The 12,900-nt window shown below is 41.9% G+C and overlaps 1 protein-coding gene across 1 annotated transcript in view; it reads left to right on the plus strand.

Moving 5' to 3' along the window:
• Window positions 1-12,900, plus strand: part of LOC120978569 (potassium channel subfamily T member 2-like) — a 1,475,081-nt gene that overhangs the window by 1,101,799 nt on the left and 360,382 nt on the right. Inside the window, 1 exon segment of the mRNA XM_040406800.1 lies at window positions 7,453-7,554. Within this exon segment, the coding sequence (XP_040262734.1) occupies window positions 7,453-7,554 (102 nt within the window).

Below are 12,900 nucleotides of genomic sequence, written 5' to 3' on the forward strand. Positions count from 1 at the left end.
TGGTGGGTGACGTGAAGCTTGATTCTCTGCTATGACATGAAGACTGATTCTGCGCTGACATAAGGCCAGATTCTCTGTTACGGGACCTCTCTCCTCTGCCTGGGTGCCTGGGCCTAAATGTGTGACAGTGGCCTGTTCCAGTGGTGGGTGACGTGATGCCTGATTCTCTGCTATGACATGAAGACAGATTCTGCGCTGACATAATGCCAGATTCTCTGTTACGGGACCTCTCTCCTCTGCCTGGGTGCCGGGGCCTAAATGTGTGACAGTGGCCTGTTCCAGTGGTGGGTGACGTGAAGCCTGATTCTCTGCTATGACATGAAGACTGATTCTGCGCTGACATGAAGCCAGATTTTCTGCTATGGCATGAAGAGACTGATTCTCTGCTGACGTGAAGCCAGATTCTCTGCTATGGGACCTCTGTCCAATTGATATTGGTTCATTTTTATTTTTTTTATTTTTATTTTAATTCATTTCCCTATCCACATTTGTTTGCAGGGGATTTACCTACATGTTGCTGCCTTTTGCAGCCCTCTAGCTCTTTCCTGGGCTGTTTTACAGCCTTTTTAGTGCCCAAAAGTTCGGGTCCCCATTGACTTCAATGGGGTTCGGGTTCGGGACGAAGTTCGGGTCGGGTTCGGATCCCGAACCCGAACATTTCCGGGAAGTTCGGCCGAACTTCTCGAACCCGAACATCTAGGTGTTCGCTCAACTCTAATAGGGAGGAATCATTCCACAGCATTTATGTAGAACAGGGTTCAGTAGGGGAGGTTACTGACTGGGTAATAGGAACAATCCTGTTACACCTTGCTCCACTGACTGGGGATCCAAATTGCCATTATACAGCTCTGCAATACCAGCAAACCGTTATTGTTATTAGGGTGCAAGTGCTGTTTGATACAGCCATTACCAGGGTTTCATACAAGGAAATATATCTAGAATATGTCTTATTTGCTTGTGTGGTGCAGTTATACAGTATGTTAAGACCTTTTTGCCATGTGGCGAAATAAAAATATATTCGCAGTCCAGCATTGGACTTATCTGTTGAAAATGTGTAGTGTAAAAATATTTAAAAAATTAGGGCCTAATTGCCATTCATCGGTGCAGTGATATATTCTGTAGTCCTGTTTGCCGTGTATTAGTGGCGAAAAAATGTATACAGTATATTCTCAGTCCAACTTTGCATGCACTTCAGGCACTCGTACACCGCAAAGCACACTCTCCTTGAACTGCAGCGGCAGATCAAGTGATTATGTGGCTGGAGGTACATTAGGTGGTCACCGTATAACAATTTAATTGTTGGCCGGTTAGATTACAGACCCCAAAAATTATGCATTCAACGTACACAGAAAAGATCAAGTGATTATGTGGCTGAAGGTATATTAGACGATCATTGGATATCAATTTTACTGCAGGCCAGTGGAGTACAGGCCTCAAACATTAGGCATTCACCGGACAGAAAAGATCAAGTGATTATGTGGCTGGAGGTATATTAGACAGTCAGTGGATAACAATTTTACTGCAGGCTTGTGAAGTACAGGCCCCAAAATTTAGCCATTCACCGGATAGAAAAGATCAAATGATTATTTGGCTGGAGCGATATTAGGCAGTCATTGGATAACGATTTTACTGTAGTCAATTACAAATACATGTCAAATTGTAATGAACGGCGTCACGCACAGGGAGGGAAAAGGGAAAGCCCTGCCCAAGGGAGAGGGTAAGGTGGTGACCCCTGACTCACCTTGCGGCTGGCACCTGACTGCCCTGACGTCCCTAGACGGGTTCCTCACCCGTGCGGCGATCACGTGCCTAAACCCTGGCTTTCCCTAAAATGAGCCCTAGATAGTGAACGGGCCGGTGGGATCGCTAGTCCGCACCACTGACACTAAGAGGGAAACACCAGGGAGAGGACAGACAATACAGACAAACACATACACCCAGGTGGGCGACCACAGCAGACCACAAAGGTCCAACAGGGATCCGGAGGGTAGCGTTCTGGACCAACAACCAGAGAACGCAGCAACACAGCTCCAGAGGGTCAGAATAGATGTCCAGGCAGGAAGCTCTATATCTGGCAACCAGAGAAGTGTAAGAGGGGCATATAAGGAGGTTGGGAGTGCTGGACAAGGAACAGCTGAGGAGAAGGAGCTACGGATCCCTGAGTGAGCCAAAAGGGTTTGCAAAGCAAACCCGGAAAGCTACCATAAGGAAACAGCCCTATCTTACATAGAGCGCGCAGCCAACCGCTGCGACTTCCTGACCCCGGGTATAACGGAGTCAGGCGTGGTTCTTGACACCCCCGTGACACAAATACATATATTTAAAAGAAATAAAAATATAAAATTGGATTAAAAACATGGCTAACAAAATCCCCCCTCTTGAATAAACCCCAAATGATAATAGGTGAAATTCGATAACACTTGGTCGTCACAGGTGTTGAATTTCTCCGAGGCCCCAACAATTAGGCATTCATCGTACAAAAAAGATCAAGTGATTTTGTGGCTGGAGGTATATTAGACGGTCATTGGATAACAATTGTACTGCAGGCCAGTGGAGTACAGGCCCCGAACACTAAGCATTCACCAGACAGAAAAAGCCTTTTATGCCGCTGTATGTACATAAGACAAGGACCATTCTTTGTTCTGGGTCGTGACGGATATGTGTGGGCTGGCATGAGGAAATTCAATTAAACATGGTCATCAGAAGTGTTGAATTCCTTCGAGATCCATGCCTCATGCACTGAGAATATATATTTTATATCTTTTTTTACTGTAATACGCCCCTATATGCTTTCACCAGAAATAAATGCAACAGTGTAGTACGTATATATTTTTCTTTTTTTAATGAAATGCGCCCCTATACGCTTTCACCAGAAATAACTGCAGAAGTGACCTAAGAATATATATTTCTTGTTGGAATGAAATAGGCCACTATACGCTTTAACCAGAAAACTATTAAATAGTGCAATGCATATATATTTTTCTTATTTTACTGAAATACACCCCTATACGCTTTCGCCAGAAATAACTGCAACAGTGCAGTGCATATATATTTGTCTTTTTTTTACTGAAATACGCCCCTATATGCTTTCAACCGAAATAACTGCAACAGTGCAGTGTGTATATATTTTTCTTATTTTACTGAAATACGCCCCTATACGCTTTCACCAGAATTGACTGCAGAAATGCACTGAGAATATATTTTTCATTTTTTACTGTAGTACGCCCCTCAATGCTTTGACCAGAAATAACTGCAACAGTGCAGTGCATATATATTTTTCTTGTTGTACTGTAATACGCCCCTATATGCTTTCAACAGAAATAACTGCATAAGTGAAATGCGTATATATTTTTTTTGTCGTACTGAATAAGATACTAAGATATAAGCCACTAAAGGCTTTCCAACATAGCACTTGCAGCCCAATAACAAAAATCTGGAATGACAGAGCTGTCTAATGACTATTTGGATCCCCAAATAATCGTTCCCTGCACTTGTAAATCACTTTCCTATCAATGTCCCTAGCGCCTTCTGACGTCTCTCCCTGCACTAAGATGCTGTGAAATGATTTTTCCATATCCTTTCCCTGCACTTATAAATCATTTTTTCAGGGTTTTTTTAAACATAGAGGTTTTTTCAATAGCTGTCCCTAGCGCCTTCACACATCTGTCCCTGCACTCTGAACACTGGAAAATGGCTAAATCTAAAATGGCTGCTGTATTAATAGGGCTGTGACATCACAGGGCTGGCTGGCTGGCTGCCGATTGGCTGCATGCAGGCATGTCAATCTGGGTGATCCGCTTTCCCAAAGTTCCTTGCCCCATGTCCTCAGTCCTCACATGTGTAGCCGCCATTTTAGGAAAATTGTGATTCGTTGCAACGAAGCGCGAGTAAATTCGTATTCGTTGCAAATCGAAGTTTTCCTGAAATTCGGATTGAATTCCACTTCATCAGCTTCAATTTGCTCATCTCTATTTAAGATCAATATGAAAAAGTCACATGTCTTGAGTGTAGGTCTTAGGTCCTCGGTCAAGTTGGAACTGATGGCACATTCCCCATTTAATTGGGATGCCCCGTTCCTGACCTATCTGGGGATTAGGATTAGTGTTGAGCGCAAATATTCGAATCGCAAATTTTAATTGCGAATATCACCACTTCGAGAATTCACAAATATTTAGAATATATTGCTATATATTCAGATTTACGATTAGTCTTGAATATTCTATTCACAAATTTATTCCAAATTTATTGCGAATATATTACATTGCCAATTTTCGCAATCAAGTAAACAATGGCTGGAGATCACAAAATCTCGAATTTGCTAATTTATGGCAAATATTTGGCCAAAAAGTTGCGAAATAACGCAAATTCGAATATTGCCTATGCCGCTCATCACTAATCAGGACCGGCCCTGACCCCCAGAACTTCTTCCAACTTAATTATAGCCCTCTATTAAAATCTATACAAGAACAATTGGCTTCATTGCACTCTCCTACATTGTCTTGGTTTGGGCACAAAAACATGGTCACTTCATTGGTGTTACCAAGACTGAATTACCTACAACAAGTTTTGCCCATACCTGTCCCGAGAATTTTCTACCTAACTTTATTGAAACATATATGCACCTTAATTTGGGGGAAAAGAAAACTGTAGGTAAGTGAGGCTAATCACTCTTTTCAAGTACCACATTTAAACCCAACGGTCAAAGTCACCCTCAATGCTTGGAATTGGTTTCAAAACTCACCATGGGGGATCACATTGCCTTCCCCGCTCATACAGGTGAGAGATTTGATAGAATGTGCCCCAAATAAGTTGAAACAGAGTCTCCCCATTTTGATACGCAAATCGAAGTCCCCATTCTCTCACTATTTAAGGAGGATGGAGGGGTGATGGAGAGAGAGAATTTATTTACACTACTACCCGAATTTAAGTTCCACTCCCCCTTAATTTCCTTTCTTCGCTCCTACATATCCAAACACATTCCACAAGAAGCCCCACTTACTTGGTTTCAGGGATTGATCTGTAGCCATACCCCCCCCCCCTTCACACTTCCAAACCAATTTCACAGTTCTATAAAAGGCTTAGCTTTCCGACCTTGATGTCTAAACCAGCTTTCATTGGTCTCTGGGAGAGAGATCTGGGGATTTCTTTCTCCCCAACTGAGCAGTCTCTGCTTTTTCTTGAGCCATATACTTCATCAAGGTGTGTGAGGATCCAGGAGAATGGGTACAAGGTTCTCACAAGGTGGTATAAATCCCCAGAAATCACATGAAAATTTGACAGTACGAGGTCAGACACCTACTGGCGATGTGGGAGGGAATGGGGCTTGTTTTATGTGTGGTGGCCCTGCTCTCTAATTCAGAGCTGGTGGGAGAAGATCTTTAGGGAAAGCAATACTATTTGTAGGTCAGCTATACCACTCTCCCCCAGCTAGCTCTACTGGGCCTCTAACCTCCGAGCACTGCCGTCAGTGTCCCATTTCTTTTCAAGAAGCTTTTAATTGCGGCCCGCCTTCTGGTTCCCCACTACTGGTTATTATCTGACCTCCCCTCAATGGATCATTGGATAGGGAAAATCGACACGATTTACAGATTTGAAGAAATAGCAGCTTGGGAAAACCGCACATTTCCTAGATTTAGAGCTACTGTAAATGGAAGGCCTGGGAGGTTTCTAGGAAATTTAAACAATGATAATGCTTTGACTCGTGTACCTTTGAATATACACACTATATACCCATTTGTATACAAATGTAACATCTACTTTATAATTGTTTCTGTGCAGACTTTTGTTGTTTGTACCGTACAGTATTTATAACCTGTATGTGTATTTCTTCGAGCTCTCAATAAAGCCCTTAAAAATGTATTTATTTTTTTTAAATATAGAATTTGGCATGGGGTGAGGCAGTTTTTCATTTTAATTTTTGCCTCAGGCAGCACGAAGGCTTTTTGCTTCCCTGCCCCTCGCCACAAAGCGCTGAGGTAAGGGGGGCCTAAGCTGAACTCTTGCACCAGGGCCCATGAGCCTTTAGCTAAGCCCCTGCATACATTATACATATTGATAGTTATATTGGTATAATATAAAGAATTATTCATTGATAATGCAATGAACAGTACACATATTTCACCAAAAAGGGCATATACACCAGGACACTTAAAACGCCACATTATTTATTGATGACATGGCTCCCTCACATATATTTGTGCATATAAAACATTTTTTATTATGCACAGGCATTTTCCTTTCTATTTTTGATGTCATATAGAGAAGTCTATGGAGAAAAATATCCTTCAAAAACCCCATACCTTCAGCATGTATTTTTACCAAAAACACTGCAAAACACTAAAAAACCAAAATGCTGTGTGTGAGGATTTTCCAGTATTTTGCTAAAGACTGTAAACATTTAGCCACTTTTTCAACAAACAAGTGGAAAACTAATAAATGATGTGTGTGAAACCAATGGTATATACAAACATAAAGCAGTAACTTGAATCCTAAGAGGGGCCCATGATGAAATAAGAAGTTATTTAGGATCTATTTACATATGCATCATGACGTCCTTTCTTCAGCTAAGCATTTAAAGGAGCTTTCTGGAAATTTGATAATGATGGCCTATCCTCAGGATAGCTTATCAATATCTGTTCCATGGAGGTCTAACTCCTAACACCTCCACTGAAAAGCTGCTTGAAAGCCATGGTGTGCTCAGGTGAGCACTGTAGGTTTTTGACAGCTTCCCAAGAACATTGCCCTGCGTTGGACAGTGGTTGTGCTTGGAATTGCATCTCAGGCCCATGCACTTAAATGAGAAAGAGCTGTACATAGGCCATTTGACTGATGAATGTGATGTCACTGGCCTACGAAGAAGCCGTGTTGTTTACTGTTCTTTCCCTGAAAAACAGGGAAGTATTTTGTATACTCTCCTATTCATCGGGTCTTTACTATGAGAATAGGAATTAGAAGTATAATACATATACAGTATTTATAACATAATGTCAAAAATATTCGGGAAGTCTTCTGATATTTATATCCAGGGTTAAAAGATAACATATTCTCCTTGCTTTGCCTAGCGGACCCCTCAACTGAACACAGTATTTCCCTAGCTAACAGTAGTTGCTACTTCCAACCTTGGACTCCAACTGTTATCGTTAGGCCTCATGCACACAGCCGTTGTGCTGGCGTTCCGTTCATTGGGGACCGCAATGTCCGTGATCCGTCCACACCGTAAAAAAAAAAACATGTTCTATTTTTTTCTAGGACGGAGGCATGTACAGAAACACTATGGAAGTTAATGGGTGCATATTGCGGACCCACTGTTTGACAGGCAACTGCCGTGTGCATGAGGCCTTACATAATGGCATACAAGAGAGGAAATTGCACTGAACTCATTGAGCCACTAATAATGCAATTTTCTTTTCCATACCATAAGTTAATTTCTTTTTTTACCATTTCTTTTTTCAGAAAGAGAGAGAACGCGGATCAAATCTTGCATTCATGTTTCGCCTTCCTTTTGCTGCTGGAAGAGTATTCAGTATCAGCATGTTAGATACATTGTTATATCAGGTATTTCATAGGGATAAAGGGAAAATGTATTACAATATGAAGTCAGTGTCATTTTAAACAATTTATATTATTTGGGAATAAGGCTCTGCTCCCATATACACGATTAATTAAATATACAGGGTGCATATGATTATGTGTCCTTAAGATTTTATAAGCCAGATGAATTGACTAAGAATATCATTTTCAACCATCCACCCAACTCAAAAAACATTAACTTGACAATTAACATGTTAAATGCAGCGTTTTAGAAAACTATAAATTGACACAACGCAACCAAAGCCATTGAAAGTGATAATAAAATTTGATGCAGCTTTGTTTAAAAAAATAAAAAAAAACCTATAGAGACAAAGTCAGTCTGAAAAGTATTAATGAATAACAATTTTATTATGTCATATTAGAGATGAGCGAACCACTCGAGATTCGGTTTGGTTCAGGTTTGCTGAATTTAAAAAAAAATTGGTTCAGACCCAAATCGATTTGGACCAAACCAAAGTGGCTGAAAATATGACACCCTCTAGTCTCCTAGGACTCAAGGAAACTTTTTGTTTATTTTTTATTAATTTTTCTTTTTCTTTCCTCCTCCCTCCCCTAGCTTTCGAATGTAATGATAGCAATAGTAAATGATGTCTGAGTGACATACATAGCTATGGGTAAACACACGTTTGATGGCGTTAACATACAGCGAGGTTAAAAACACACCGCGCCAGCACATATGCTATGCTTTTTCATATTCCAAAGCTTCCAAAATATTTGCCTTATCAAGGGCAGATGATGTGTAAACACACAGTTGTGAGAGTGTGTTGTGAGATAAGAAAATAAAAAAAAAGTGGCTTGAGGGACCAAGTGTCCAAACATTATGCCTTGACAGGGTCAGAATGACTGCCCACATGCCACACACAAGTGTTGACTGTCAGAAGAAAAAGTGGCTTGTTATAAATGAGCCTAGAAAAATTCTCCATTTTATTTGAGAGCAGTAGTGTAGATGTGGAAAGGGTAGGGTAATAAGAGGCACGAGGCTGCAATAGTAGCAGCAGCAGAAGCAGTATACAACATGCAAGGCAGTAGGTTGGCTGGCTATATATGGGTAGTAGTAGTACTAGTAGTAGAAGTAGTGGTAGTAGTGGCAAATGCTTTGTGTTATTAGCGGTGGCAGTAGGGGATTAGTAGCAAGGAGCAGCAGAAGCTCAGGTGGTGGTGGCAGCAGGGAGAGGAATTATGGATGAAGCATTACGGAATATGATGGTTGTTAGGCCTCAGCAGTGGCATGAAGGTGGCAGTGGTATGATGGAGGCAGCAGCTGAAGCTGTACAGAATGTTATAGTAGGTAAGCCATGGCGGTGGCAGGGTGGAGGCAGCAGCAGCGGCCATACGAAACATGATGGTAGGCAGGCTTTAGTAGTAATATGATGGCAGGTAGATAGCAACAGTGGCCAGACAGGACACTGCCAGCAAGGCCAGATCTGTTCTATAGTCCTCAGCTAGAGGAGTGTGAAAATCCACCAGAATCCAGGCTTGGTTGATTTTGACTAAAGTGATGTTCGGGACACTAGAGGAGTATAACTTGGCCTGTTTTGGTGTCACCACGCCCCTCTCCCCCCATGACACTGAAAACTTCTCTCTGAGATGACACTGGAGGCTGGGCAAGAATGAAGAATGGGGTTAGGGAACAGTGTATGCGCCAGAGACTGGCCAGAGTTTAGGCAGGCCTGAACCTAGCCATTTAGGCAGGCGCTGTCAGCTTGCTGACTGGCCTCATCCTGCCATGGCAAGTGGAAAAACTGCTCCATCATATTGAGGAGACTGAAATGGCCTCCCTCTCACACACCCTGGTGGCAGGTGTCTTTTAACCTAAAGCGGCAGCAAGCTGCATACACAGTGTTTCCTGGTTAGTACAAAATTTGTCCTCTCTTTCTGCAGGAAGAAAACATTGCCCTTATTTTGCTTTGGTAGCAAAGGTCTAAAACATGGCTATCCAGTAATCATCAGACTGCTTGATTTCACAATATGCCTGTCAGTGCATCAGCAAGTGAGTCTACAGGTCGCAATTCTGGCCAGCGTGCCCGAGAAGCCAGTTCTTTCCAACTCCGCCTCCCACTGAGACCATTGGGTGTCGTGGCTGGTGTTACAGTCATCATCATCATCCTCTTGCTCTTCCAACTCGTCTTCCTCAAGTGGCAGCACCTCCTCCCCCCATTGGAGTTTCTCATTGTGGGTCCCCAACAGGTACAGGGCGGACAGCAAAATGTGTTAGAGGAGGAAGAAGAACAGATGTCACCACCTGTTGCATAAGCGTCAGCATCTATTCAAATATACATATGAGGGGGATGAGGGGCAACTGTAGCATGAATGGCATGAGCTGCCACTGCCAAACCTGGAAACAACACATGCTCCCTGCTGAGGCAGTTGGGTGCATAACAAAATTGTTCACAGCTTTCTGTTGTTCGTATAGATGCTTGAGCATGTGCAATGTTAAATTCCAGTGAGTTTGAGCATCACAGATTAGGATACTTTCACACTTGCGTTGTGAAGATCCGGCAGGCAGTTCCTTCGTTGGAACTGCCTCCCAGATTTGGAAATCCGTGTGCAAACGGATAGCATTTGTAGACGGATCCGGATGCGGATTCGTCTAACAAATGCATTGAAACACCGGATCCGTCTCTCCGGTGTCATCTGGAAAAACTGATGCGCAGACCAGAAAACCGGATCCGTTTTGCCGGCATTAATGCATTTCAATGGAAAATAATGCCGGCATTCCTGCAAGTGTTCCGGAATTTTGGACATTATTGCTGCCGTATTTTATCCGGCCAAATACTGTAAGAGGTACTGAACTGAAGACATCCTGACGCATACTGAACGGATTGCTCTCCATTCAGAATGCATTAGGATAAAACTGATCAGTTTTTCACGGTATTGAAAAGGACAGTCTCCTGGACATTTCCACAACCTTATGCAAGCCAGTGAATTTTTTTAAAAAGATCTTGCAGGGAGCATGTTTTATTTCCCCCAGGTTCAGTGAGGCCAGGATGTTGTGCCCATTGTTACTGGTCACCTTGCCCAGTTGGAGTCGGCGGGATGTATGCTGCTTGATGTACTTTAGTGACTGCTCCCCTGTATGGCTACTGTTGGCCAATCAGCTCCAACATCGCATGGCAATGTGTGATTTGACACATGTGATAGGAAGGAGGGGGGAGTAGGAGTAATGGTGTGCCCTGTTGCAGTTGAGGATGGGACCATGGAGGAGGAGGTTGATAATTGATTGCTGTGGGAGCCAGCAGAATTATATTGTGTGTTTGTGTGTGTGTGTGGGGGGGGGGGGGGGTCAAAAGCACCTGGTCATGTTGCTGGGTGCTGCCTCTCCATTGCCACAAAAAACATTGACCCAGTAGGCCATGAATGACATGTACTGTCCCTGCCCATCACAACTTCTCCAGGTGTCCACAGTGGAGTGCAGCTTGTCACATAGCAAAAATAGCAAGGAATGGCCCACTGTTCTCCAACATGTGAGAGTACAAGGTACTACTACAATGGTACTGCAGCGACTGCACCTCCAGCATGTGGCCATGTTGGGGTTCAGCTTGTAGACAAGCTAATTGCTGGTAGAGAGAAGATTCTTCATGGGCAAACATTTTGTTATAGATGTCTCACAATGGATTGGAGGACAAGAAGGAGTCTTAGCAGGAGAAGAAGGTGATGATGATGGCAAAGATGCGCTATTGTTTGGGGATGCAGGTTCGCGGCCACAAAGAGGACCAGGAGAAGATGACAGACTTGTTCTGATTGGGAATGCTGGCCAGTTGTATTTTCCCAAAGGATCTGCTGATGCAGCCTCATGTGCTGCAATAGAGCTCTGGTACCTATGATTGTGTCTGAACCAGGGCTGTCTTTAACCCTTTCATGACCAAGGGTCATTGATGCCCCAGTGTCCAGGTCAAAATTTACAAATCTGACATGCGTCACTTTATGTGGTAATAGCTTTGGAACACTTTTACTTATCCACGCCATTCTGAGATTGTTTTCTCGTGACACATTGTACTTCATGATAGTCTTATATTTGAGTCAATATATTTCACCTTTATTTATGAAAAAATGACAAATTTACCAAAAATTTTGAAAAATTCACAATTTTCCAAATTTCAATTTCTCTGCTTCTAAAACAGAAAGTCATACCTAATAAAATATTTATTACTTAACATTCCCCATATGTCTACTTTATGTTGGCATCATTTTGGAAATGTAATTTTATTTTTTTAGGACGTTAAAAGGCTTAGAAGTTTAGAAGCAATTCTTACAATTTTTAAGAAAACTTCCAAAACCCACTTTTTAAGGACCAGTTCAGGTCTGAAGTCACTTTGTGGGGCCTACATAGTGGAAACCCCCATAACTGACCCCATTGTAGAAACTACACCCCTCAAGTTACTCAAAACTGATTTACAAACTTTGTTAACCCTTTAGACGTTCCACAAGAATTAAAGGAAAATGGAGATGAAATTTCTAAATTTCACTTTTTTGGCAGATTTTCCATTTTATATTTTTTTTAAAACATTTTTTTTTAACACATTGATGGTTAACAGCCAAACAAAACTCAATATTTATTACCCTGATTCCACGGTTTACATAAACAACCCACATGTGGTCGTAAACTGCTGTACGGGCACATGGCAGGGCGCAGAAGGAAAGGAATGCCATACGGAAGGCAGATTGTGCTGGATTGGTTTTCTGAACGCCATATGTTTTTTATTTTTCTGCCGATCGTCTTGTGCAGGGGCTCGTTTTTTGCAGAAAGTGTTGAGGTTTTTATTGGTACCATTTTTGGGTACATGGGTTTTTTGATCATTCATTATTACACATTATGGGGCAAGGTGACCCAAAAATTTGCTGTTTTGGAACAGTTTTCATTTATTTATTTTTACAGCGTTCATCTGAGGAGTTAGGTCATGTGATAGTTTTATAGAGAAGATCGTTACGGACGTGGCAATACTTAATATGTATACTTTTTCTTATTTATTTAAGTTTTACACAATAATAGCATTTCTGAAACCAAAAAAATTATGTTTGAGTGTCTCTATAGTCTTAAATAGGGTATCATTTTTTGAGGGACGAGGTGACGGTTTGATTGGTACTATTTTGGGGGTCATAAGCCTTTTTGATCGCTTGCTGTTGCACTTTTTGTGATGTAAGGTGACAAAAATAGCTTTTTTGGCACTGTTTTTTTTATTTTATTTTTATGGTGTTTATCGGACGGGGTCTATCATGTGATATATTTATAGAGACGGTCGTTAGGGACGCGGTGACACCTAATATGTGATTTTATTTTTTATTTTTTTTATAGGAAAAGGCAATTTCTTT

This window comes from Bufo bufo, chromosome 9 (assembly GCF_905171765.1).
Source record: "Bufo bufo chromosome 9, aBufBuf1.1, whole genome shotgun sequence".
NCBI classification, from domain to species: Eukaryota; Metazoa; Chordata; class Amphibia; order Anura; family Bufonidae; genus Bufo; species Bufo bufo.